The 26,603-nt window shown below is 51.7% G+C and overlaps 2 protein-coding genes across 5 annotated transcripts in view; one reads left to right on the forward strand and one right to left on the reverse strand.

Annotated features, from left to right (window-relative positions):
- Ttc21a (tetratricopeptide repeat domain 21A) overlaps positions 1-11,635 on the forward strand; it is a 28,541-nt gene extending 16,906 nt beyond the window's left edge. Inside the window, exons 13-29 of one of the 4 annotated variants that reach the window (XM_023702209.1) lie at positions 84-241; positions 414-629; positions 2,542-2,780; positions 3,674-3,746; positions 3,842-3,952; positions 4,272-4,410; positions 4,518-4,621; positions 6,161-6,349; positions 7,175-7,285; positions 7,831-7,912; positions 8,782-8,932; positions 9,229-9,390; positions 9,500-9,677; positions 9,752-9,976; positions 10,512-10,632; positions 10,799-10,866; positions 10,948-11,635. In XM_023702209.1, coding sequence (XP_023557977.1) covers positions 84-241; positions 414-629; positions 2,542-2,780; positions 3,674-3,746; positions 3,842-3,952; positions 4,272-4,410; positions 4,518-4,621; positions 6,161-6,349; positions 7,175-7,285; positions 7,831-7,912; positions 8,782-8,932; positions 9,229-9,390; positions 9,500-9,677; positions 9,752-9,976; positions 10,512-10,632; positions 10,799-10,866; positions 10,948-11,025 — 2,405 coding nt within the window. In that variant the 3' untranslated portion in view covers positions 11,026-11,635. Of the gene's footprint in view, positions 1-83; positions 242-413; positions 630-2,541; positions 2,781-3,673; positions 3,747-3,841; positions 3,953-4,271; positions 4,411-4,517; positions 4,622-6,160; positions 6,350-7,174; positions 7,286-7,830; positions 7,913-8,781; positions 8,933-9,087; positions 9,182-9,228; positions 9,391-9,499; positions 9,678-9,751; positions 9,977-10,511; positions 10,633-10,798; positions 10,867-10,947 lie in introns of those variants that run through there. The other 3 variants (XM_023702210.1, XM_023702211.1, XM_023702212.1) reach the window with 3 other exon arrangements.
- Positions 11,636-14,662: 3,027 nt separating this feature from the next.
- Csrnp1 (cysteine and serine rich nuclear protein 1) lies at positions 14,663-26,597 on the reverse strand. Its single transcript, XM_004642219.2, has 5 exons — positions 26,492-26,597; positions 19,570-19,810; positions 16,991-17,250; positions 16,331-16,645; positions 14,663-16,237 (listed from the first exon to the last, which is right to left on the reverse strand). The coding sequence occupies exons 2-5, from the start codon at positions 19,769-19,771 to the stop codon at positions 15,257-15,259; spliced, it is 1,758 nt and encodes a 585-aa protein (XP_004642276.1). The 5' UTR covers positions 19,772-19,810; positions 26,492-26,597; the 3' UTR covers positions 14,663-15,256.
- Positions 26,598-26,603: the final 6 nt, after the last annotated feature.

Here is a 26,603-nt window from a genome sequence, read left to right on the forward strand (position 1 = left end):
TCTCTCTCTCTCTCTCTCTCTGTCTGTCTCTCTCTCTCTCTCTCTCTCTCTCTCTCTCTCTCTCTCTCTCTCTCTCTCTGCAGGAGAACTGGAGAATGCGCAGAGTATCGTGCAGCGCTGCCTGGAGTTGGACCCCACTTCCACAGACGCCCACCTCCTCATGGCACAGATCTACCTAGCACAGGGCAACTTTGCCATGTGCTCCCACTGCTTAGAGCTGGGTGTCAGCCACAACTTCCAGGTGGGGGTCCTTTGTGCCCAGTGACTCACTAAGCACCCCAGGGCCCCACCTGTCCTACCACCCCTTAGATCTTAGCAGGGGCAGCCCCTCCAATCCCCCAGCTCCTCTCCCTAGGTTCTGTGAGTGGTAGCAGCAGTGAGCTGGACCCCTAGAACTGTTGTGTTCTTCCCAGGTCAGAGACCACCCACTGTACCACTTGATCAAGGCCAGGGCCCTCAACAAGTCCGGAGACTATAAGGAGGCCATAAAGACACTGAAAATGATCGTAAAATTGCCCACTCTGAAGGCAGAAGAGAGCAGGAAGACCCGCAGTCCCTCTGTGCAGCCCAGCGAGCGGGTGTCCATCCTCCTGGAGCTGGTAGATGCCCTCCGGCTGAACGGGGAGCTGGTAAGAAGTAGGGTGCTCCTCCCCCCTGGGACTGCGGCAGGTTAGCCCAGAAGCCAGCTCTTTGATTCTGCCGATGTTTACTACACAGCGCTGTTACCTGAGCTCTTCCTCCTTTGGGAGCCTATCTCTCTTCTGCCTAAAAGACTGCTGTGACTCCCATTGCTCTCAAGATGAGTCCTGAGTCCTCTATGACCTGGCCCTGCCCACTTCACTGTCCCCATGAAACTTGAGGGAGGCAGAGCACACAGGCCTATCAGAGCCACAACCAGTGGTTGTGCAGATTGGGCATTATGCAAGTCTAGTGGGTGCTAATCACAGCCTTTATAAGCTGTGCCCCCTTGGGTTTTGCAGTATACAAAACTCAACTGTTTGAGGTAGCACCAAGCCTTGGGAGATCGGGGTGGGCAGAGGCAAGAAGCACCTGACTGTCCTCAGCTAGAAATGGGAATAAGGCCCTTGGGAGCTGTACTCTGGACCTCTTGCCTCCCTTTCTCATGGTGTCAAGAAGACAGGAGGACAGCATTAAAAATAAGTGCACAAGGTCCCTCGCGATAGCACATGAAGGACACTAAAATGGAATAACTCATAAGTGGTAGAGTTAGCACTTCTGAAAAACCTACTTGTAGATAGACTCCAGCCAACCAAAACATGGAATAAAATTGGAGGTATAATAGGATAATAATTAAATCCTATTACACATAGAACCAATCAAAATAAATCTAATTACATCTGAATAACTGGTAATTTTCACTCTAAGCCAGTATAATTGCTAAATTCTTGAAATAAAATGCATTAAACTTAAAATAGCAGTCATTTCAGTATAATAGCACATGCAAAAGTTCAAGAGAAGAGAGGAGTGGGAAGGAAGTGGGGAGTAATATACACTAATTTCTGTCATCTTGAGAGGGGAGGGTCTAATGTTTACTTGAAATATTTCATTGTGGGGAGATGACCATTGAGTGAATTGAAAAGAGACTATTTCCACCAAATTCATCAAGGGTTAGCCAAAAAAAAAAAGGAACAAGGTCACAGGTCCAAGGCAGACATAAAGCAAACCACAAACAGCATGTAAAAACAGAAACAAAATAAGTTGACAAGGATCCACGAACATATGTCTATGATGATAAAGTAAATATGCCTATTAAATAAAAAGGACTGCATGATGGTTTAACTACACAAGCAGCAGAACCTACTCAAAAAAGCCCAGCGGCCCAGAGTAAGAGCAACAAGGTGGAACCAACATAGCAGGCCAGAAGCATGTGGAAACAGAGACCTCAGTTTCTGGTAATGTTGAATTCATGGCAAAATACCAAAAGGGGCAGAGAGTGACCAAATTGACCTTTACATGCCAGTCACTGAATGTTAAAATATCTTTGGCCCCAAGTGGTAGGTGAATCCACAGGTCTCACATAGGAGGGTACTGTGAAGATTCGGAAGTGCTGAAAGCAGGCGGGTTCTGTGGGTCCCTGTCCTCAAGTTCCCTGAGCTCCTCCCCCCACCACCCAGGATCATTGGCGATGACTCAGAGGTCTGTCTCTTGCCTCCAAAGCTGCTCTGCAGTGGACTGGGCCACAGTTTTGTGGACTTTGTTTTTGTCACCAGTTTGTTGTGGGTTTTTTGTTTGTTTGTTTGTTTGTTTGTTTGTTTGTTTTGAGGTACTGAGGATTGAACCCAGGGCCTTCACAGTGAGCTACATCCCTAGCTCTTTTTTATTATTTCAAGGCAGGGTCTTGCCAAGGCATTAACTTGCTTGGGCTGAGTTCTGACTTGAGATCCTCCTGCCTCAACATCCAGAATTCTGGGATTACCAGGCATGTGCTACCATGCCCAGCTCCCAAAATAGGTGGTAAGTGTTGTCAGGCCACCTGTAGTGGATGATGCCCAGTGAAAGGTCTGTTTCCTTGCATTTTAGCATGAGGCCACCAAGGTCATGCAGGATGCCATCAATGAGTTCAGCGGTACAGCGGAGGAGATCTGCATCACCATTGCCAATGTGGATCTGGCCCTGAGCAAGGGCAATGTGGACCTGGCCCTGAGTATGCTGAGGGACATCACACCCAAGCAGCCCTGCTACATGGAAGCTAAGGAAAAGATGGCCAGCATCTACCTACAGATCCGCAAAGACACCTACCTCTACATCGGGTGCTACCGGTAAGCTCCAGGGGCAGCTCAGAGACACTGATGGTATCTCAGGCCATTTTCCTCCAGTTTGTGTTTCTCCAAACTAGGTCTCTAGAATGTCCTCTGAGTGAATTTGGCCAAAGGATGAAATTTCCCATAAGTCAATGCTCCTGCCCATGGATAAGTTCTAAAGACAAAGAATTAAATTGGTCCCCAGCCCTGCTTTCCTTCCTGCCCCCTGTACTCCTGTCATGTGTGGCCCCAGTTCTGGTGGGAGCCCACTGGCCTGGCTTTTGTAAAGCTGCTGAGAGAACCATGGAGCACACCCCAACTCTGGGCCCCAGCTCTGCCCCTCCCCAGGGAGATGTCCAGTGACTTGGATGTTACTAGTGTCAGATCACTGAGGATAGACAACCTCAAGCTGTTGTCTCTATATGATTTGATAGTGAGATCTAAAGGATACCTTTTCAATCTCTTTCTTCAGGAAAAAAATCCCTGTAGGCAGCTTCAGGTGGGGATCAGGGAGGCTTTCTAGCAGTGGGAAACCAGTAAGCAGTAGGGTAGCATGGCTAGATTGGAGTTTTAGGAAAAGCAGTGTCTGGCTGGTGATATCATTCAGTGGTAAAGCACTTGCCTAGCATTCAAGAGACCCTAGGCTCAATCTCCAGTGAAATAGGAAAAGATACAGAGAGCAGCATGGCTGCCTCAGGGAGGGGGCTCTGGAGGGGTCAAGGTGAAGGCTCTGCCATGTCCAGACAAGTGAGGGAGAGCTGCAGCTAGCACCATGCATTGTGTACACTGGGCTTTCCAACTACTGGATGATGAAAAAGTGTCAGCCAGAATGGGCTGGAAAGAAGAAAAGGGTGGATCCAGGATTGTGAGGGGTACACGGGGCTGAGGTAAGCTTCTGGTCTCTCCTGCAGCGAGCTCTGTGAACATCTTCCGGGTCCCCACACCAGCCTGCTCCTGGGTGATGCTTTCATGAACATTCAGGAGGTAAGTGAGAGGACTCACAGCTTTAACACATAGCCCCCAGCCTTACTTCTTCTGCGGGAGATAAAAGAAAAACCCATGGCTACTCTCCCCATCAGCCCGAGAAGGCCCTGGAGGTCTATGACAAGGCCTATAAGAAGAACCCTCATGATGCCTCACTGGTCAGCAGGATTGGACAAGCATATGTGAAGACGCACCAGTACTCCAAGGTCAGGCTGGCCTGGGCAGTCAGGGTGGGGAGGGCCAGCCCAGAAGAGGAGGTGGACATGGGCATATAAGTGGGCACACTGTGAGTAGGAGGAGAGCTGTTGTGTTTGTACCCCAGCTCCCTGCTAAGTGGGGTGCCAAGGGGCAAACTCAGCAACTGCCTCCTGCTCTCACATCTGCTCAGGCATTGGCTGCAGGCCTGTGCCCACTGAAGGACCCTCTCGATGAAAGCTTCTGAGGGATGGATGCTGGGGTGAGCAGGGTGTCAGGCACTGGGAGCAGAAGCAGACCTGAAGCCAATGTTTCCCTGTTCACTTGAAGGCAATTAATTATTATGAAGCTGCTCAGAAGATTAGTGGACAGGACTTTCTGTGCTGTGATCTGGCTGAACTGCTCCTGAAGTTAAAGAAATTTAACAAAGCAGAAAAGGTTTTGAAGCAAGCACTGGAACATGACTTCGGTGAGGCAGCATTCCAGATGCTTCAAGCATGTCCGTGTCTCTCCCAAGGCAGCTGGAGACCTGCTTTCCAGGAGCCCAGAGCATTAATCTGAGTTTCTTTTTGGCAGTCAAAGACATCCCATCCATGATAAATGATGTTAAGTGCTTGCTTTTGCTGGCAAAGGTTTACAAGAGTTATAAAAAAGAAGAGGTGGTGGAGACTTTGAACAAGGTACTTGACACGTAGACTCACGCTCTCTATCAGCCATTTCCTGATGGTGGCTGAGACAGACAAGGAGAGGGCTGCAGGTTTGAAAAGCCCAGATGTCCTCCTTAAGACCTTGATTCCAACTCTGAATCTCACCTTCCCTTTTTCATTTCCCCATGCTTGTTCATCCGTGATGGTGCCCCAGAATGTGCAGATCTGGGAACAGAAGCAACACACCTCAAGGGTGATGGTGGGAATGGTGATGGCAGTGCCAGGAGTCCCCAGGCAGTGAGACCTCTATGCTAGGCTCCATATGACAGTCTTGTCCTTTAATTTTCGGTAGTCCCTTGGGATAAACACTGTGGTATTCCTAACAGATAAAATCCACAGAAGTCAATATATGCACCCGAAGTCAAGTGCAGATGTCCATAACTTAGGATTTCACAACTTAATAATAATAGGAAAGTAATATCCATTCAGTGGACATTGTACTTTGAATTTTGGAGTTTGATCTTTTCCTGGACATGTATACTCTTAGGTCACTAGTTAATGACAGTCGGCCTCACTTCTCAGCCATTGCATCTCAAGGCTAGACAACTGATACTCTACAGCAGTGAGGACAAACCTTCTAGAGCTCTCAGTGACACAACCCTCTGCAGTGTATGTGCGATAGGTTCACCATTGCTGCTCCACACAAGAGGTTGGGTTATTAAATGCTTTTTCAACTTAAACATATCTTTAATTTATAATGGATTTAGCTGGATATGACCCCATTACAAGTCAAGGAGTATCTATACTAATGAGGGGCCTTTTTGTCAACATCAAGTGTATACTAGCAAGGGATAGAGCTGAGATCTAAACCAGGCCTGGCCTGGTCCGACCCCAGCTTTGTTCATACTGGGTGACCCTGGCCTTTGCCATTCTTGGCACAGCTTCCTCAATTAGAAGCAAGTATCCCACTTGTTCTTGAGGTATATGTCGTGATTCTGGAAGGAGAGCTCACTCTCAAATGACTTAAGATGATTAGTCCCTTGTTGACCACTAAATTTCCTCTCTTTTTAGCCCTGGGGGAGATGAGTGTAGCTCATGTCCTCTAACTTGGCCCTGGAATGGCCCTTTCCACTAGTGATTCTGCACCCACCATTCTGTGTTGGGGTATTAGTTGGGGCTGCCGCAAATTCCCAACAGGGCAGCATATCCAGAACAATGCATCCATCAAAATACAGCCTGCTTTGAGCATCTACTGTGTGCTTGATCTGGCAGTAGGGCCACTAAAACAAGTCAGGTACAGGACCTCAGGCATGATAGAAGCAGGTACACAGCTAAGGACAATAGTGTTTTGTCCTAGTGCCTTTGTGACTGCTCCTGACCTGGGGACAGCGCCAGCTCACTTTCTGTGTACTTAGTAAATGGCCTTCCCTGTCCAAAGTGACCCAGCTTTTCTTAAGGTCACCTAAGATGCCCTTTCTAACATTGCTGACTCTGAAATAAGAGTATAGGACTTTCTGTGAACTGGCATATCAGGCCCTAGATTTCTGACCCTGGCTTTATTGGTTTCCCAAGGCCCTGAACCTCCAGTCTCGGATACTGAAGCGGATTCCACTGGAGCAACCAGAAATGCTCCCCTCCCAGAAGCAACTGGCAGCCTCCATCTGCATGTTGTTTGGGGGATTCTACTTGGCAGAGAAGGACTATGCCAAGGCAGCGCAGTCTTACAAGGATGCCCTCTCCTACTCACCCACTGACAATAAGGTGGGTGGCCCTGAGCTGGGACTGTGCCCTGACCAGGCCCAGAGGCCAAGTTCTCTTCCACTGAGCCACAAGTACAAAGGGCACAGCAGCCTCTGGGATGAGGATCCTGTGTCAGCTGACCTTGGGCCCTCACCCTGTGGCCCCATGGAGCAAGGCTGGAAGGCTCACTTTGACCATCATTGGTCATATGGAGAAGAAATTACTGAAAGTGATGTTCGTCTGGTATTTTCAGGTCCTCCTTGGAAGTAGGGAGAGGGTAAGGCTTGCGGCTGCCAGGGCTGCTTGGGCTGGAAGCCCAGGCTAAGCCTCCAAGCAGGCATAAAGTCTTGAAAGAAGTACGTTTCCAGCTGAGGGAACAGTAGCTGGCATCCATACAGAGAGCGTGGTAAGCTTAGCAACAGCCTTATACACTCACTTAAAGGTACTTAGTGGGTGTCAGTTACTGTTCTAGGCCTCAAGACACAGTGGAGAAAGATATGTTCCCTGTCCCCAGGTTTCCAGAGTATAAGAGGGGACAGATGAGAGCATAGGAGGTTCGGATGCCATGCCTGTGGAGCGACAGGAGCTCAGAGCAGAGTAACTGCCCTAGAATTGGGAGTGACCCAAAGGAATGAGTCTGGAGCTCAGGTTGAAGGACAAGTGTCTTCTGTCAGCCAAGCCCACCATGGAGTGGGCAGTTAGGAAAACCAGTGCTGAGGTCAGCACCCAGGAGGAAGGGGGACAGAGACGGTAGCTGGGGCAGTTGAGGGCAGAGCTGATAGCAAAGAATGAGGGGAATGCTGTCAAAGATGGCTCAGGGCCTTCTCACAATGTCCCTCACTGCAGGTGCTGCTGGAACTGGCACACCTCTCTCTGCTCCAGGGGTATCTGGACTTGTGTGAGCAGCACTGTGCTGTCGTCCTGCAGACCGATCAGACCCATGAAACCGCCTCCATGGTAAGAGGTCCCAAGACACCTTCCCTTGCCTCCCCAGAGCCCTGTGACCAGATATAGACCGCTTCCGGGACCTGTAACCATAACCGCTGCTGCCTGGCTGGCCCACTTTCCAGGGGTTTTCAGCCACAGAAGCCTCAGAGCGTGCACCTGTCAGTCTGCCCTGAAACAGGCAGGGTGGGTGGCCAGCAGGGGGCAGCAGCAACCTCTTGGCCAGTCCCGGGATCTGGGAGTGGTTGATCTGCTCCAGGGGGAAGCCACAGCCACTGTAGGTGAATGGCTTGTCCAGTCCTGTTCCCCAGCCTCTTCGAAGGTGACCCTAAGGACAGAGGTCAAGCTCCTGCAGAGGAGACTAAGAAACGCCCTGTAATCCTTACCTTCTGATGAGGCCCTGGGGTCCTCAGGCTTTTCCCTGCCAGCTTCCCCCAAGGCCAAGGAAAGAGGCCTCCTTGGAAGCCTTTTCCTGCCTTCCCTGCTTACCAGTGCTGGCTCTCCCAACACCCATCAACTGCCTCAGGAATTCCGGTCCCTTGTGTGCTTTCTGACAGATGATGGCTGACTTGATGTTTAGAAAACAGAACTATGAAGCAGCCATCAATCTCTACCGCCAAATTCTGGAGAAAGCACCAGGTAATTCAGCCACTGGGATTGCTGGCACAGGCCCCCACCGGGCAAGGGCCGCCCTGTGGGATCAGGGTGGACCCTCTCCCCTTCTTCCTGACTGGGCAGAGGAAGCCCCTTCCTCTCTGATTGTTCCCAGAGTGGCAGGAAACTGATAAAGCCCCAGTGGAACGTGCTGGCCCTTCCTGAGTCCAAGGGGCCAGTTCTTGGTCCCAGGCACTTGGCACTGGACCCAATATGGGCTGTCTGTCCCTTGATCCCAGCCACTGAGGCTCCACACAGTCCCCTTCTAAGGTCATGGTCATTTGGAGGGCCTGGAGATTCTCGCCTGCTATGCAGCTCCATTCCCAATCAGTGCAGCTTAGGATCACCCCTTCTTGCTGGGGCTCGGGCCAGACCACAGGCCCCCAACAGAGCCTGCCCTGAGTCTAGCAAGTCACTGGATTAGGAGTCCTGGTCCTGGAGCCAGGCTGCATGGGCCTGAATCCTCATAAGCAGTGTAACCTTTGGCAAAGTATTTCACTGCTCTTTGTCCATGTTGTCATCTGTGAAACATGAACAATAAGAATACCTACTTCAACCTGTAGCTAATATATAGGAAAGTACCTAGGAACAGGAAGACTGTTAGTGGTATGTGAGTGTTAACTTCTAGGATTACTATTTTAAGCATTATTAGTATTCACTCAGAACTGCAGAGCAGTTGAGACTCTGGAGCAGGAATGTGCCTGCTCAGCTCAGCTGGGCAGTGCCTCCTGGTTCCTCTAGGGGCTCAGCATGGGATGGCACTCTCTCTCTCTCCCTGTCAGGCCCCCCTGCCATCCCCACCTGAGGCAGCTATTGGCCTTTACAGTCTGGAGATCTCTGTTCTCTCATTGTAGACAATTTTTTGGTATTGGATAAATTAATTGATCTGCTACGAAGAAGTGGCAAACTTGATGAAGCTCCTGCCTTCATTCAAACCTCTGCCAAGATGTCCAGCCGGGTGTCTATGGAGCCAGGGTTCAACTACTGCAGTGGTATCTATTGCTGGTGAGTTGGGTGTGGGTGTGTTGAGGGCAGCTGTATGCTGTATGCACTAGGAACCTGCCTCGAGATTGCGCAGGCTGAGGTGCTCCGGCTGGGCTGGGGAGGGTGCTGACAACCAGTAGGGGCCTTGCCAGTAGACATAGAAAGATCTTGTTCAGGTGGACAGGAGCAGAAAGATGGAGCCAGGAGCCAGGAGCCCCACCGTCCGGCCCCAGTTCTGTGCAGACTCACACGCAGATCCTGTGTTTCCAGGTATTCTCTGGGCCTGCTTCCCTGATGCTCAGTTTCCTCCACTGCAGGCATGTAGGACAGCCCAACCAAGCCTTGCAGTTCCTAAACAAGGCCCGCAAGGACATCACTTGGGGTCAGAAGGCCAACTACTGCATGGTGCACATTTGTCTGAATCCAGACAATGAGGTTGTAGGTGGAGAGGCATTTGAGAACCAGCTGACTAAAAACAAGTGAGGTTCTTCAAGGAGCAGGGCAGGAACCTGTGGGAGGCAGGGGGCACCTGCAGCCTCTGGGGGAAGCCAGCTGGGACTACCTCTGAAGCCCAGGCTTTGCCACCAGGAAGGAATCCGAGCAGGGCATACGCACTGCAGAGAAGCTGCTTCGTGACTTCTACCCACTTTCGGCCTTTGGGCAGACCCAGCTGCGGCTGCTACAGAGCCTCTGCCTGCTGGCTACCAGGGAGAAGGCCAATGTGGAGGCTGCACTAGGAACCTTCTTCGAGATTGCACAGGCTGAGGTGCTCTGGCTGGGCTGGGGAGGGTGCTGACAGCAGGCAGGACACACTGACCCCCACTTCCCACTCCCATGCAGAAAGACAGCATCCCTGCCTTGCTGGGCATAGCACAGGCCTGCATGCTGCTGAAGCAGATCCCCAAGGCACGCACACAGCTAAAGCGCCTGGCCAAGGCCCCATGGACACTGGCCGAGGCTGAAGACCTGGAGAAAAGCTGGCTCCTGCTAGCTGACATCTACAGCTCAGGTGGCAAGTTTGACCTCGCCTCAGAGCTCCTGCGCCGTTGCATCCAGTACAACAAGGCAAGGTGGCACCTGACTCTGGGCAGGGAAGACAAGCAGAGCTCAGCAAGCTCAAGACAGTCAGGAGGGTGCACTGGCTTTGGGGACAGAGAAGATGCAGAGTAGAAACTGGAAAGGAGGAAGTGGGTGAGCACTATGTGTGGGCAACTGCCCAGGACTAGACCTGGGGCCATGGGTGACAGAGCAAGACAGGAGAGGGGAGAACAGAAGGACAGAGGGTGACAGAGCAGGGGAAAACAGAAGGACAGAGCAGTTTGTGGGATTAAGGGGAGTCCCTGGGCTCATTCTAAGAGGAGGGATGTTGGCTGGATTGGGGCATGCCACTGACAGGCTTCACAGAAAGTTACACCCGCCTGCATTGGGTTAGCAGGGGCCCAGGGTGCACAGTTAGCCCCTTGCAAAGTGTGTTCCCACGTCCCTATGTGGTTTGGGTTACTATGGCTCATAGCCATCCCATGATCTCATCTGTGTCCACTCTGGTGCTGGATGGTGATAGCTTCACCTCAGCAGGGACACTGACCAGCTTTCCCCACAGTCCTGCTACAAGGCCTATGAGTACATGGGTTTCATCATGGAGAAGGAACAGTCCTACAAGGATGCGGCCACCAACTACGAGCTGGCCTGGAAGTACAGCAGTCGGGCCAACCCAGCCATTGGTAAGGCAGCCAGCCAAGGTAGTCATGGTGAATGTGGGAGGTAGATTGGCACAGGACCCCACTCTGACTCCAGAACTCAAAGTCTGTACCCAGGATCTTGGGGAAAACAAAGGGGTTCTCACCTCCTCAGGGTGCCACAGCCTATCATATCCTTGTCCCTGGTCAGGTTTCAAACTCGCGTTCAACTACTTAAAGGACAAGAAATTTGTGGAAGCCATTGAAGTCTGCCATAAAGTAAGCCACCAGCAGTGGCAGGGAGGTGTGATGGCCAGGACCCCTGCCTGGTGCTGCAACCCCATCCTTTCTCTGTACCAGGTCCTCAGGGAGCAACCCAGCTACCCCAAGATCAGGGAAGAAATTTTGGAAAAAGCTCAAAGATCCCTGAGGCCCTAACTGTGGCTAGAGGAGGTCATGGCTGGAGGAAGCCATTGACCTACAGCAGTCTCACAGAGGAACAGGAGGTGGGGTGATGAAGGAATTTAGTAAATGACATATTCTTACATGTTTCTTTATCATATGTGGTTTATTTTGTTATGCCTCACCTGGCTGAGGGGCATGCTAGAGTTTTACATTTTTAAGGCACAAGAAGTAGTTTGGCTCTGAAGAAGACACCAACTTACTTGACTTATGCTGGGCTTCTTATATATTTTATTTTTAATTTTTGAGACAGGCTGGCCTCATATGCTATGTAGTCATCCTGCCTCACTCTCCCTAGTGCCGGGATTACAGGTATGAGCTGCCATGCCCGGATCCTCAGCTACTTGTAATAGGCCCCACTTTAAGGCAGACTCTTAAGGGAGCAAAGGAGAATGAAGGGTGATGGGGATCCCAGTGGTAACAACAACAAAAAATCCTGTAGCAACTTTTAAATGCCTCCCTTGCCCATTGAGTCCCATTACCCTGGAGCCAGAGAAGCAACTGCTCCTTCTTTACATGTTATCAACCAAGTCTCAGGAGGGCCAGCTGCAAGTCCCCAGAGCTGGGGCTGTGTAAGAGAGGGCCACTGCCCTTCGCCACCCTCCACATCTCCACCTGGGCCTCACTAGTTTGGGATGAACATAATTATGTTTTTCTGAAAGGGAAGTACATTCTAAGAAAAATCTTTCTTCACTTTAGCTTTTGTAAGTCATTGGCCAACTAATTCATCCTTCAGTGCTCCAGGAGGCAATATGAGCAGCTCTTACTCTGACAAATGTTCCTCCTACTTGGCAAGGGGCTGACAGGTTACCTCTGTGCATTCCCAATACCACTGTTGCCGGCTTTCAGGATGGCAGTCATCCCACCCCCCCAGCACCTCAGAACTCTGAACCGGGGAGTCAGGGGACCTAGGATCCTCCCCCAGATGTTCTTCCCAAGTCCCCTCCCTTCTTGGTCTCAGTGTCCCCATGTAGGGCAGGAAATTAACCCAGCTGTATTTCTAAATCATGGGACAGTGCTCTGCCAGTGATAGACAGCAAATATTTTATGTGGTACTGGGGTGTCAAGCCCAGCCATAAGTTTAGTGTGCTCATGCATTGTGTTTATGACAGAGAAGAGTAACTAGCAAAACAGACTTCTGAACTCACAGGTATTATTCCAGGGCCCTGACTAGTAAGCTTATTGATATAATTGATTTGAAGATAAATACTTAATGTGAATAAATGCAGATATGGGAGAGCTTTTGAGCTGTCCAGTGACCAAGGTTTGGAACAATGAACAGATGTCCCTTTGAGAAGAGCGTAAGTGGCTAAGCCTTGTTTTTGTTACATACTGCTGATCACGTGCATACCTCTTGATACGAGCTGGCAATCTGGAATGCTTTCCCCAGGTTATTGCCATCTTCCCAGTCTCTTTGTACAGCCTGCATTACAACCCAGTTTTGTTGAGATAGGTGGACTGAGAAGCAGTCTGTGTAAAAGGATTGTGCATTATTCATGCTTTTGTTGCTAAAAACAAACAAACAAACAAACAAACAAAAAAAAAACCCACCGAAGTTGTCTTCATTTACCTAAAAACAATTGACCCTGTGGTTCTAGCAGCTGAGGAAACCAAGAATCAGGAAGTAAGCAGGCTTGTCTTGTCTGGGCCAAGTCCAGGCAGTAGGGGCCTGTGGGGCTTTCTAGCCAGGATCTGAGCTGCTGAGGGATACCCTAAGGATATCATTAGACTCCTGGGCCCTTGGATCATGCCTGCCGAGCCTTAAAAGGCATCTCCAGACACCAGGGAAGAGGGAGGAGACAAGATAACTGCATATACCTGGATTCTCCACTGTCAAAAGGCCAGCAAGTGTGACAATGCACACCTGCAATCTCAGCATTCTGGAGGCTGAGGCAGGAGAATTGCTGCAAGTTTGAGGGCAGCCTGGACTACAGAAGGAGTTTAAGGCCAGCCTGAAATGCAGTGAGACCCTATCTCAAAAAGATAAAAAATTAAATTTAAATAAGGGACAACCCACTCAGGTCTCCCTTCTGACTCTCTCTCACAGAAGCTTTCTTCCCCCAATATATTCTGCTCTTACAAAAAACTTTTTTAAATAAATAAAGCCGAGCAGTATCTAGGGACAGCTGCCCTACCACAGGTTGAGACACCAAGGTAGGAGTCTTGTAATGGCCATTGCTGTGGTCACGGGGTCCTGTCCAAGCTTGTGCAGGGCAAGAGACAAATACCTAAAGAGTGACAGGACTGCAGTAGAAATAGGAAAACAGAAGTTACACACATGGGTATGGGGCTTCCGTGTTCCAGGCACTCTGGGAAGTGCTTTGTGTATGTGTGGCCCAAGCAAGTCTATGAGGGTCATGTTATTTGCACAGTTTTGAGGAACTCAGGCACACAGCAGGTAATCTGCCTAACTCCTCTCCCGGGTAGTAAGAAGGCTGCAACCTGAACCTGTCTGAGTCCACACTCAAGAACACACTCAGGACAGCTCATCAGAAGCAGAGGGTCCAAGCACAGCAAGGGTCTCTTGCTGTACCCCTCCCAGCACCTTCACAAATGATCATTCCTTGGGAAGAAGGCAGGGCCTTCCTCAGACTTCCAGACCAGGGATCTCCAGGGCAGGCTATGGCCTGCTCCTCTGGACTGCAGCCCAATTGGACTGCCAGGGACAGGTCAGACAGGTCTGGCTGGTGCAGATGGATGAGGTTCTGCAGCTTCCTGTGCTCAAGTCCCCAGAGACCACAGATGCTGAGCTATTAGTAGGCCAGGCCATCACCAGCCACATCTCACTGCCCTCTTACTTCACCAGAGGGACTCAGTGTTCCACAGAAGAGGGTGCTCTTACCCACCGTGAGCAAGAGCCTATCTCAGAAGAGCGCCCACTGCTGCACCTCACTGCTACCCCAAGTGACCACTGGACAGGAGCGGGTTAATCCAGAGAGAATTGCTCCATCTGCCCAGCTGGCCTCTCAGCCTCTCGGCTGGCTTCCTGCCTCCAAGCTGACTGGGCTGCCTGGAAGGAGGCCCAATCTGCTGTGTGCCCCTCCCAGCTCACAACAGCTTCGGTGTCCATGCTGTCCTGCAGGCCCGTCCTCCCCACTCCTCCCTACCTCCCAGGGATGTGTCCTGTTCCCCATTCCATTGATGAGGACCACAATGTTAAAAATAGAGCCTCTTTATTGGTACCTGTCAGGTCAGGTACAATGTGTTCCCAGACACCCAGGCTGGCAAGGCCTCCTGGGCAAGGGGCAGCCCCGAGCCTGGGTTTCTTGGCACAGACACACAGAGAAATGAATAAATTATAGTTCTGATACTTAGGGACAATATAAAAATGGATGCAAAACTTAGTACAAGCAAACAAAGAGCATGAGAGCCCTAAGGAGCAGCCCTTGCCAATTGGCCTATGGCGCCCAGAAAGCCTGAGGCAGTAGTCTGGGGCACTCTGCAACCCTGAGGCAAGCTCACTACTCCCCTGGAACCCTGGCTTCCACCTCCCATGTCCTGGGCTGGGAATAAAGGCTGTGGCCTCTGGACAGGGGAGATGGCCAGAGGGCAGGAAGCAGAGGGGCTGAACAGTGAAAAAGAGGTTTTGGTCACGGCTGTCAGCCCAGCCCCGCCTGCTCAGCCATCCAGGAGCCAGGCAGCTGACAGAAGACACCATAGGACGCAGATCCACCTCTGGTCCACATCAAAGCTAGGCAGAGAAGGGCAAGGCAGGGCAGGGTGCAGGACAAAAGGGAACTCACACCAGCACTGCCCACCAGCCAGAGCCACCTCAGACTCTCAATAAATTATGGAAATAAATTAGTCTTCACAGTCCAGAGGGTCAGCTACCCATGGGTCTGGGGCTCAGAGCAAAGGAGAAACCACAGGTGGCTGGCTTTACCCCTGTCTTGCCATCTCTGGGCAAGGAACATCACAGAGACCCAGAGAGGTCTGCCCAGCTCCAGAAGTGCTCTGTCTTCTTTCCCAGAACACCTGCAAAGGTAGAAGAGCATTGAGGGGCCAGGTGGCTGAATGGTGAAGCTCCTCCCCACCCCCTTCAGCACAGAAGTCAACAAAAATAAATAAATTCAGTGTTGTATGAAACCAAGAGTGCCTGCAGCTGGGCCAGCCAGTGGGAGACTGACACATGCAGACCTTGGGGAGCTCCCAAATCACAGAAAAGCAGCACTGGGGCTCCTGGGGTAGGGAAAAGGCACCCTAGTCCTCACACCAGCACAGGCTCCAGAGATGCTGGGGCAGCGTCCTCAAACTGGCTGTCAATAAAAGGAGCCAGAACCTCTGCAGCTGGCTCGGACAAGCCCATGAGGGACTCCAGGAAGCACGTGCTGGCATCTGCAGGTGGGGAAAGGCCAGGCGCAGGGAAGTGTGGGGCCTCGAGGCTGTCTGGGCTGCCAGCCACTTTCTTGGAGGTGTAGTGAGGCCCCAGACTATAATCCGGCAAAGCCTGGAGCAGCTCGAAAGAGTCACAGGAAGACAAGCTGAGGTCCACTGAACTGTTCTGGCCAGCATCCACACTGGGTGGCACTGAGGTGCCAGGGAGGCTACCTTCTCTGAAGCCTTTAAGGCCACCATTTAAGAAGCAGCTGGCATCGAGGTTGGCATTTTCATCCAGTATGCCAGACACAAGGTTAGAGCCAGAGTAACTGTGGGTCCAGCTGGCCAGCCCAACAGGATCTCCAGTACCAAAGATGTCAGCTGGGTGGAAGCAGCTGAGGTTGTCCAGGTTCCCCACACCCACTTCATCCTCTTCCTCCTCCCCACCGAGGTCAGAGTCACTGAAGCTCAGGATCTGTGCCAAGCTGTCATCATCCATGCCAGGTTGGAAGCCAGGGCCAGGCAGGCCTGAGTGGATGGGACGATCTGGGACCTCACTGGTGCCCGACAATGAAGACGCAGTGGAAGAATCAGTCATGTCGCTGCTGCAGCTGTTGTCTCCCAGCTCACTACTCACAGGAGGCTTGGCCAGTGGGAACGTGGAGGCCAGGGCCTGCTCACCAGGGCTGGGTGGGCTGCCCTGAGCAGGGGGCTCCAGCTTCCTGGGGCTCTCCACACCCTGCTCCAGCTGCAGGCGGGTAAGCGTATGGATGAAGTGAGTCTGCACTCGTGCCTGGTTAAACTCCACACGGCCCTTGGGGTTCTCACAGCCCTCCTTGCAGCAGCCACAGGGGAAAGCAGTATGGTCCATCTGCAAAGAAAGCACAGGTAGAAGTAAGAACTCTGCAGAGTGCGACAACCCTGCAGGCTCAGGCTCCCCTGCCCATCCCATCCACCACTGCACCTGGCACTTGATGCCTGCCAGGCTGCAGCTGCAGGTCTCAGGGTCACAGACCCTGTCACAGTGACAACCACAGTCCTCGCGGGACTGCCGCAGTGCCTGTAGTTCCCTCTTCTCCTCACGATCAATCCTTCGCACACCCGAAGCCCGCAGCAGAGCCCGCCGCTGCCGCGGTAAGTAAGGCTGAAGGAAGTTGTCCTCCTCTAGCCGGCCACTTGCCACGGCAGCAGCCAAGTCCTCTTCCACAGAAGCATCATCCATGGCATCCACTGTGAGGGGCTGGCCAGCCTTCATCTCTGGGAGCCCAGTGGCAGAAAGCTGTATCCATGGGAAAGAGATGTTAGACGCAAACATGAAACAGACTCTCCCCAGTGTCCACTATATGTGGGATGCTATGGAATGTCCATGAGCACAGCCAGACACTGCTTCACAGAGGTGCAAGCACTGTTCTTCCTGGGTCACCTCCCCTCCCAAAGCAGGCAGACCCACCCCTTCCCTCTGGTCAGATGGATTCAGGGTCCAAACCCCAGGTGCCCTAATAGCAAACAGCCTCTCAGGCCTGCAGACAAAGTGGCCTAGTGCTGTCCTGCTGTTTCCCCACACTTGCACCCAATACCCAGAGGTTAGGATTTTAGGAGCTACTGGGGAAAGGGGTTGCCCTACCTTCCTGTGTAATGCCTCCAGCTTCTCCTCCTTCAAGCGCTGACGGAGCTTCTCTCGACGTTCTCGGGCTTGCTCCTGGGTAAACTCAGCCAAGGAGAAGCGGCGGCAGGCACTGTGGCGAGGAGCCATGCCCAGAGTACAGCCTCCTCGGCTGGGCACGCTGGTAAAGCCCTGGCACCTCGGGAAGTAGAAGACGGTGATGCCATCAAAGGCTACGCGGCCGGGGCGCTCTCGAGGAGCCCGCTTCAGAATGGACAGTGCTGAATGCAGGGAAGGGACAGGGCATCAGTTAAACTCCAGGAAGACCATGTGGGCATCTCTCCTCACAGGTCCCCTCACCTCTCCCACCTTGGCAGGGACAGAGCTACATTCTAGAGCCAGCCTGGCTGGGGTCAGATCTGGTAAGCTTACATCAACCACACTTACTGCCATTCCCCAGTCCAAATGACAAGATTTGTGAAATTGGCCTCTTCCCACCCTCACCAGCCATACAGGTCTCTGTATAACTTTCTAGTTGTTTTTTGGTTTTTTTTATTTCTTGGTACCAGGGATTGAACTAAGGACCTTGAGCTTGCCAGGCAGCATTTATTCTACTGAGCTATCTCCCCAACCCTTTTTAAATAAAATTTTTATGTATTTGGTACAGGGTTCTCACTATGCAGCTCGGACTCATAGTGCTCCTCCCGTTTCAGCCTCCCCAGCCCTGGGATTACAGGTGTATACCACCATGCTCGGTCTTGGTGGCCAGCTTGGCACACCTGGCATAGAGGCTGGCACAGCATGCAGTGCCGGGGCTCAAACCTGGGTCCTTGCATTTGCCTAGGCAGGCGCTTAGACTGCTGAGCTACTGACATGGCCCCCCACTTTCTAGTTATTATTTTTATATGATATTAAGAGACAATAATCATTTGTGTAAGCTACCTGTATGCACAATAATTTTTGTCTTTCACTTTTGTTATGGCAGTCCACAAATTATTTTTGTGTCTGGTGCTGGGAACTGAACCCAAGAGCTATATTCCCAAGCCACTCACGATTCAGGTAAAAGATGGCACTAGCAACTGAACCCAGAGCCTTAGCACTGAGCTACACACTCAGCCCTTTTAATTTTTTTTTTTTTTTTTTTTTTTTTTTTCTCTTTTTGAGACAGGATCTTGCTTGCTATGCAATCCAGGCTGGTCTTGAGCTCACTTTGTAACCCAGCCTGGTCTCAATCTTGCAGCCACACTCCTGCCTCAGCCTCCTGAGCACTGGGCTTACAGGTATATACCCACCATGCCCAGCTTCACACAATCTTTAAAGATTGCATAATCAAAAATACTTATTTTTTCCTTTAGAGCTTGTGTTTTACCACAGGCTTTTAATGGCTTCTTTATAAGTCACTGATTATATTCTGATTACTAAGCTCTCTTTATATATTGATAACATATACTAATACATATATCAGTACATTTTTATGGTCAAATATTGGCAATTTTCTCTTTCTCTTTTTGGTGTTTTGAGAAAGGGTGTTACTATGTAACCCAGGCTAGCCTTAAATTCACCAGTAGGGCAGCCTGGCCTCAGTTTATAATTCTTAAGCCTCTTCTTGAGTGCTGAGATTATAGATCATGTATTTCAACTTCATATTATTGTACTCAGCTGTCCGATTTCACTTCTAAAATGCTTTGGCTTATACTGTTAGAGGCTTTGTGCTGAAAGTATTTAAGCTAGGCACATCTGCTTAAGATTCCAGCACTCCGGGAGCCTGAGGCAGAAGGATCACTAAGTTCAAGTCCCACCTAGGCAACACAGGGTCCCTGTATGAAAATAAAGGGGCTGGGGAGATGGCTCAGTAGAATAAGTGCCTGCCTGGCAAGTGCAAGGGCCTGAGTTCAATCCCTGGTTCTGCCAAAAAAAAAGGAAAAGAAAAGAAAACTGAATAAGGATTGGGATGCAGCTCAGTGGCAAGGCCCGGGATTCCATCACCATTATTAAGAAAAAAAAAATTTATTTTTTAAAGGTATATATAATGTACAGATGTATGTACACACGAACTATACATTTAAGTTAAACAGCCAGGTGGCACATGCCTCTAATTCTGGCACTCTGAGACAGAGACAAGGGCAGCCTGGGCTACATAGTAAACTCAACCACACAGTGAGTTTCTGTCTTAGAAAAAAAAAAAAACTAAATGGGGAAAAACCCTCTCTCAGTATGTGCAGGCAAAGCACTCTGACAAAGGGTCAGGCCTGGCAGGGATGTGCGGGGTGTGGCCCTCCACAGCCCAGTCTGGAGGCGGGCAGGGTGCACACTGGAGAAGCGAAACTGTAATATAAGGGAGGGGCGGAGCAGGAGGCCCAGGGCCACTCCAAGGAGCAGTACCCAGACAGCACCATTCCCAAGGTCGACAGCAACTCAACTGGGCCCAAGCATCCCTGGACAGAGTGACCAGGCCATCATGATGGAGCAGTGGACCCTGTAAGGATTTACAGCTCGAGAACCTGACCTGCAGAGACTGAAATGGCTGACCAGAGCCTCCCAACTTCATTTTTCAAGAAGGAAGACAGAAGGTGATGGGGCTCCCAAGGGAGAGGACTCACGGGTGAAACTTCCTGAGCTACAGAGGTCCCGGTCAGACAGGGGTGTCTGACCCCATGGGCTGCCCTCCTCTGAGTCCCAGGCAGGGGAAACAGAAGAGGTTGGAGAGCAGGAGCGAGACAGCCAGCCAGAGGAGGTAGAGGAGGAGAATGAAGAAGAGTCCTCTTCCAGCTGGTCAAATTTCCTCTTCAGCGGTCCAGTCATGGTGGGACAGGGGTCCTCTGGGAGCTGGGGACAGACAGCCTGGAATGGGATTGAGACAGCTCTCAGCAACCATTGGCAGCAGCAGGAGGAGGCTCCTGCCCATGACCCCTCTCCCCATAGGGCCTCCCTTATGTCAGACTCTCCCCTGGGTGTTCAGCTCCAGCCAGGAGCTCCAGGTGCAGTGACAAGACAGCACCTGACTTGCTCACGACCATGTGCAAATCACATCCTGGCACCTTCAACTCCCAAAACCTCTGCCAGGGACTTCCCAGGAAACTGTGTGAGTGTTCCTCACTACTTCCTACCACACACCCACACACACATCCATGCCAGCAAGGGCAGGAGGCAGGCAGACAGACAGATGGACCAGCAGACCTCTCAGCCTGGCCCGCTCATTCCACCACAGGAACCCTGGGAGCTGAGTCACTGGAAGGGTGATTCACAACACTCATATCTGTGTGCCTCTGCGTGAGTGATCCACCTGCACACTGCACAGCCCGCAGATGGTGGCTCTGCTTTTCCTCTGCTCCACACCCCACAATGACCACTCACCTTGCCCACCTTGCCTGACAGTAGTAGCTGACTCTAGGCTACTAACCAGGCACCCATTCTGGGGAACAGATGGGTTTTGGCACAGGCCCTGTTCCTGGGCTGGGCAGGACTTTCCTGTACTCCTCCCTGCCTGTGGTGGAGCTTCTCAGACTTTCCCTCAGAAACCCCCACATGCACAGGGAGAAAAGTCCCCTGCCTCCAGGCCCGACTGTGACCAGTGCCTTTTATCTGATCTTAAAATTTACCTCTGTCTTGCCTACTACCAGCAATTTAGTATCTGCACTTGCTAGAATTAACCTCACATGGAAGCTATTTTTCTCCCTTTAAAAAAAAAAAACCTCAAGCCAGGTGTAGCATTCTTCTGTAATTCCAGAACTCTGAGAGTCTAAGGTATGGGGATCCCAAGTTCAAATCCAGCCTGCATCACTTAGTAAGACTGTCTTAAAAACAAAAAGACAAAACAAACAAACCCCAAAATCTCTAATAATGCAACTAACTACCTAAGGTGACACCCCCTCCTGCGCGCACACACACACCATCTGGTATATAGCTTTTGATGGGTAGCATTCTAGAAAAAGAGCCTCAGGATCAGCCCTCTGAGGATCTCAGCCCTTAGCAGAATGCAAACAGCAACTCCAGAAGCAGGCTGGCTACATCTGAATGCAACTGTTCCAGGCTCCTTCCCCAAATGCTTCCTCATGTAAGTCCTGTTTGCCTTGGGAACCCCAAGGATTCCATCCTGAGGGCTGAGCAACACTACCTTGGCTCTGTTGCTGGGCAGCTACCCTCAGCGCTGGATCTCTATCCTGGACCTCCACAAGATGGCCAGAAAAGGGGAAAGGAGAGTCCCAAGGTTAGGAGCCCTTCTCCTTTGCCATCATAGGAAACAGACAACCAACCAGAAAGCTGTCTCCACTCAGGTAACCTTTCCAAGCATCCCATCTCTACCTGCCCATGGAGCCCATGGATCCTGGGGGATGTGCTGTCAACAGATTAACTGGTTAAAATTTACCCTAGGGAAAGCCTCCCTCCAAGCAGGCAAGAGAGAAAGAAGAAAACCTCCCGTTTCACCCCCCTCCTCCCCAGGCCTGGGGGAAGAGGCTGCACAGGTGTTTCCGGGGTAGTTTCTCAGGCTCAGCACCCCCTTCCCAGGGTCAAACCACAAACAAAAACAACTCAGCTCCCAGCTGACCTATGGTCTCTCCCAGGAGATAGATATTCATGATCCAGAGTTAGGCAGGCACAGGCGTGTGTGCTTGCGCATGCGCATGCATGCACACACACACACACACACACACACACACACACAGACACTCAGACATACAGAAACACACAATGCAGACAAGCAACATACATTCTGTCCCCACCACAGTCCCATGGGGGTCCCCACACTGCCTCCCAATTCCAATGCCATATACTGAGTGCCAAGTTCCTTCCTAAGTGTGCACAGTTGGAGACCCCTATCACCAAATGCCCACTCTGCATGTCTGCCTGGCCCTGCCCTGGAAACATACAATTTCACAGGCCCCAAACTGAACCCCTTGTCTCTGTTCCCCACCCCCCATGCCATCTGTTCCTCTTCCTGTGTTTCCTATCTTAGTAACAGCATTGCCACCCACCCAGTTGCTCAAGCCAGAAACCTGCAGCCATCCTCAACTCTTTCCTTTCCCTCCATCTAAATCTAGGCACTCAGTCCTCTGTGTTTATATACATCATTTAATCCCCCCAGGTCAGACTGAGGTATCTCGGAGCCTAGTTAGTGCAATAGAAGAAAAACCCCAGCTCCAGAACAGCCTGCCTTCACTGCAACCCACAGTCTGGCTATTAACCAATTGGGTGATCCTGCACAAGTTCCTTAACACCTGTGTCCCCAATTCTTTGTTTTAAACCTCAGAGGGTTGAGAGTTGACATGAATACCTGTCAAGTTCTCTGACAGCAGTCAGTGTTCTACAAATGTATAGAAAAAGAATGAGCACCTGGACATGTACAACACAAACCAAGGGGTGACTATACAAGTCACAATGGTGGTTCCCAGGGGAAGGGACACACAATGTGGAGTCATGTGGGAATTTTGGAGGATGGGGATGGAAATGTTTTATGTTGGTCTAGGTGGTGTTTAAATGAGTGCCTAAAACTAAAAGTTTATCTAGATGTGCATGTAAGATATACTTTATGTTTTTCCATATAGGTTCCCATCAACTTTAAAGCTTGGGCTAGGGGTACAATAGGTCAATGGTACAACACTTGTCTAATACACATGAAGATGTGGAATGAACCCCTATCACCAAGTAAAAAAAGTTCATTAACCTTATTACATTTCTATCCTCACTGGGGATGAGTTCTGTGCTACAGTGCTTGCCTACCATACGCCAAGGCTCTGGGTTCAGTTCCCAAGACTGCCAGAAAACACCCCAAAACCCTCTAACGAATCAACAGATCTGTGCATTGATTGTTAAAAAACTGTTAACACAAAAAGAGAATCAAACAGATTTCTGTCCCCACCACTACACCTCCTGTCCCCTGCCTCTGCTCCTGCCATTTATTTCCCTCCAGATGTTCTTAACTCTGCAGTCAGAATGATCATACTAAGCCAAATATCCACCTGCCATTCCCATGCTTACAACAACTCCCCAGGGGAAGCTTTCCCATAGGCTCCAGAATTCCGAGCAGCTGAAACAGGCCACACTATTGCTTCCCCTCCAAACTCATCTCGCAAGACTCCACACACCTTTCTCTATGCTTCAGCTGAACTTGCAGTTTTCCTCATGGCCCATCTCTGCCCACCTCTTTGCCTTTGCACAAAACTAAAACCTAACTTCATCTCAAAGTCACCTCCAAACAGACACACTGAGTCTTCCACTCCACCCTCCTTGCTTCTCTAAGCTTCTAAAATTCCCACATTGAACCCCACTCCCCAGTGTGATGGTGTGTGCAGAGGCAAGGCCTTTGAGAGATAATAAGATCATGAATAGGAGTTAGAGCCTTTCTTTGTAAGAGACAACTTCTTTCTCCACCACACAAGGACAAAGACAAGTATCTATCTGCACACCAGGAAGGGACCCCTAACAGATTAGCACTTTGATCTTGGACACAACTTCCAAGCTCTACAAAAATGAGAAATAAATTTCTTTAGTTTATGCCACCCACCTCATGGTGTTTCTGTTATAGAAGCCCAACCAAACTAAGAAAGACAGCTCCTTCAGACTCTGGAATTTCTCATTCACAGCCTCATCTGACCACAGTGCAATGGCTTCATTGCCTGTCAACCTCCCAACAAAGTCAGGGCAGCTCTACCTGGCCAAATGTGCCTGTGCCTAGAACAGGGGCTGGCAGAGCGTGCCTGACAAGGTCGGAAGCGGGCAGGCCAGCATGCATCTTAACTAACCACACAGAGGCCTTCTTTAGGCACACAAGGTGTCAATGTGGCCTTCTCCTGCTCCCTGCAGTTAATTTAGGGGTGGGGCCACATGCACCCCCCCTTCCAGCCTGTATCAGAGAATTCTAGCAAGAATACTCTTAAGATGTCTCTGAGAGTAGGAGAACGAAGTTCAAGGTTGCAGGCAGCACCAGTGTGAGCATTTCTGCAGATTCCCCATTCCCCAAAGAGCAAAGGGACTGAGATGTCAAGGGATCCGGCTTAGCATGGACACCAGGGCTCCGGGTCAGGGATGTCTACAGAAAGAGACTTTAAGGTTAAGAGGTTTATAACTTCCAAAGTTGCACACAGGGAAAGAGTCACACAGAGACTACAGTTCTGCTGCAAGTTTAAGTAACAACTCTCTCTTAGGATCTACAGATCTGGAACCAAATGAAAAATTATCTCCTCCCCTTGGCATAAGGAAAGGGGCAGAACTCCTGGATCACACATTCCTCTGTCCCACCTAGGGATCCACTGGCTAACAGAGGCAGAGGCAGATGAGACACAAAGACTGTGCCAGGACAAGGAGAGGCCAAGGCAGAAAAGGGAATGAAAGATAGTGAAAGAGTCCAAGAAAAGTGTCAGACAGTGAGTCAGAGGGTGGGGGAGGGGCCCTCAGCAGCTACCCAGGAATCAAGATCCTGACCATGGCACCGTTCCCAGGGTGAGTACAGCCCTCTCCTAGGGTCCTGGAGGACGGAAAAGCAATTCCCAGGAGCTGGCTCCAACAGAAACACCACACCCCCAAGGAGCCCCGGAGAGAGGCACTGAATCAAAGAAAACCAAGCTTCTTCCGGTATGACTGGGCCCTCCTGCCACCACACAGATGCTGACAGCCCAAGGGGGCATCTTCCCAGCCTACTGGCTACAACTGGCTACACACACTGTGAATCCCGGAAAGGCCACCTCACTCCAGGCACCAAGTAACCAATGGTTGTTTGAGTGAGGGGGAGACCATCTCTGGAAAAGTCACATCAACTTCTCTGCCCACTTCAACAGACCACTGCCCCAACTCCCAGCCAGAGTTGATATTAGGGAGGGGGCATCTTTTGCTACCTCCACCCCCCTCCAGGAATCTCAAGAATTCGTCCTTTAACCTCAAAACCCCAGGCTTTGGCCGGCCCCTCCCTCCAACACCTGGGGTCACGTGACCCTTGGCCCTCAAGAATTACTTCCCAGGATGTGGGAAAAACACCTCCAAGCAAAACGGTCCCCACTGAAACAAACTGCCTCAGCAGCCCAAAGAGAGCAGACAGGAAGGCCTGGCACACCCCTCCCCCACCCGTCCCTCACAAAGTGATCTGAGGGAGGGGACTGTTCTTCAGCTAAGCCTCTAGGGCCTGGCACTGGGTAGCTGCCTAATGTTTGTAAAAGGTACTGCCCCTGCAGAGGGAAAAACCTACCTACACCAAGCCTGCTTCCTGCCCGCCTTCATTCATTCATTCTAAAATATAGTAGTTACAGAACTCCCCTTACATACCAAAATCTGTGGCAAGACATTTGGGCACACAGGGAGCAAGCCTACAAGGCTAGTCCCCTGAAGGGTGAGTTGGGCAGCAATGTACAGTGAGGATAACGGGGGTTGGGGTGAGGAGGGAGGAGAGGAGGCACAAGAAGGTACAGCTGGAGGTAGAGGCAGCAGGTCTGAGGAAGGGTGTAAGAAGCCCAGCAGAGGGGCTGGAAAGCCAAGCGGGGACTGCCAGTCAAGTGTGGAGGAAGGGCAGCTGGGAGGGGGCAGGGCCAGGGGCACCGGGGCAGACTTTAGCCCGAGGGCACAGGAAGCCAAGGGAGGATTTAAGTGGGGAGTGACAATAACAGATTTGCATTTTTAAAAGATGGCTCAGCACCAGGACGGGATGGGGTGTGACCTGTTGGCCAGTGATGCCACAGCCAAACGAGATGACAGGACAAGGGCACAGGAGAAAGGGGGTGGACTTGGCGACTCGGGTGTAGAGTCGTAATAGGGCAGGGCTGTCAAGGATCTGGGGGAGGAGAGTGACGAGTTAACTCTCCCGAGGGCTGTGAGACTTGCAGTGGAGGTGTTGGGTGGGCAGCGTCGGGAGTGTGGGTTTGGTCGTGTGTGATTGTACCCGGAGCAGGAGTGACTAAGTGTGTGGCTGCTGCGATGGTGTGGGCATCGCAACACTGCGTGACAGGGAAAAGGCCCCCGGGAAGGGGAAACTGAGGACCGAGAGGAAGTACGTGCAAAGGAGGGAACAGCCGTGCGTGGGAGAGGACCTACGTGTGCCCGCGGGTGGCCGGTGTGGCTGCGCCCGGTGACTCACAGCGGTGGCCTCCGCTGTGACGGCGACTGACAAACAGGTGAGCGCACGACACACCCCTCCCCCGGGCCTGCCGCGCGGGGTCCGTGACTCACCGAGCCGCGCGCATCTCCGCTCCCGTCCGACCCCCGCCGGCCGGGGCGCCCTGCCCTCCCGAGGGTAGCCCGAGCAGGAAGGGACTGTTGTCACCTGCTCTGGCCACGCGAGGAACTTGCGAAAAGTTCTCAGCCAACTAGGTCAGAAGGAACCTCTCTCGAGGACGCGAGACCCGGTCCCCGCCACCTGCACCGGGCGCCGGGCGGCGCGGGGGAGGGGACGGGGCCTGACGCCCGCCTCCCGGCCGCGGACTCCGGCCGGTCCCCCCGCCCGCCCGGTGCCAAGGAGCAGACGGCCCGGCCCAGCTAGTCGCCCTTCCCTCCGGGACGCCCCCTGCCCTAGTGCGGCAGCCCGCCGGGCCCCGCGCTCACCTGCGTTCTGGGTGCCCCGCGACCCCGTCCGACCCGCGTCCCGGTCCGGCGCTCCGCGCCCGGCTGCTGTGCTCCGCGGTCCGTGCGGCCGCCCCCAGTCCGGCGTCCGGCG

This window comes from Octodon degus, unplaced genomic scaffold, assembly GCF_000260255.1.
Source record: "Octodon degus isolate 3935 unplaced genomic scaffold, OctDeg1.0 scaffold00147, whole genome shotgun sequence".
Taxonomy (NCBI): Eukaryota; Metazoa; Chordata; class Mammalia; order Rodentia; family Octodontidae; genus Octodon; species Octodon degus.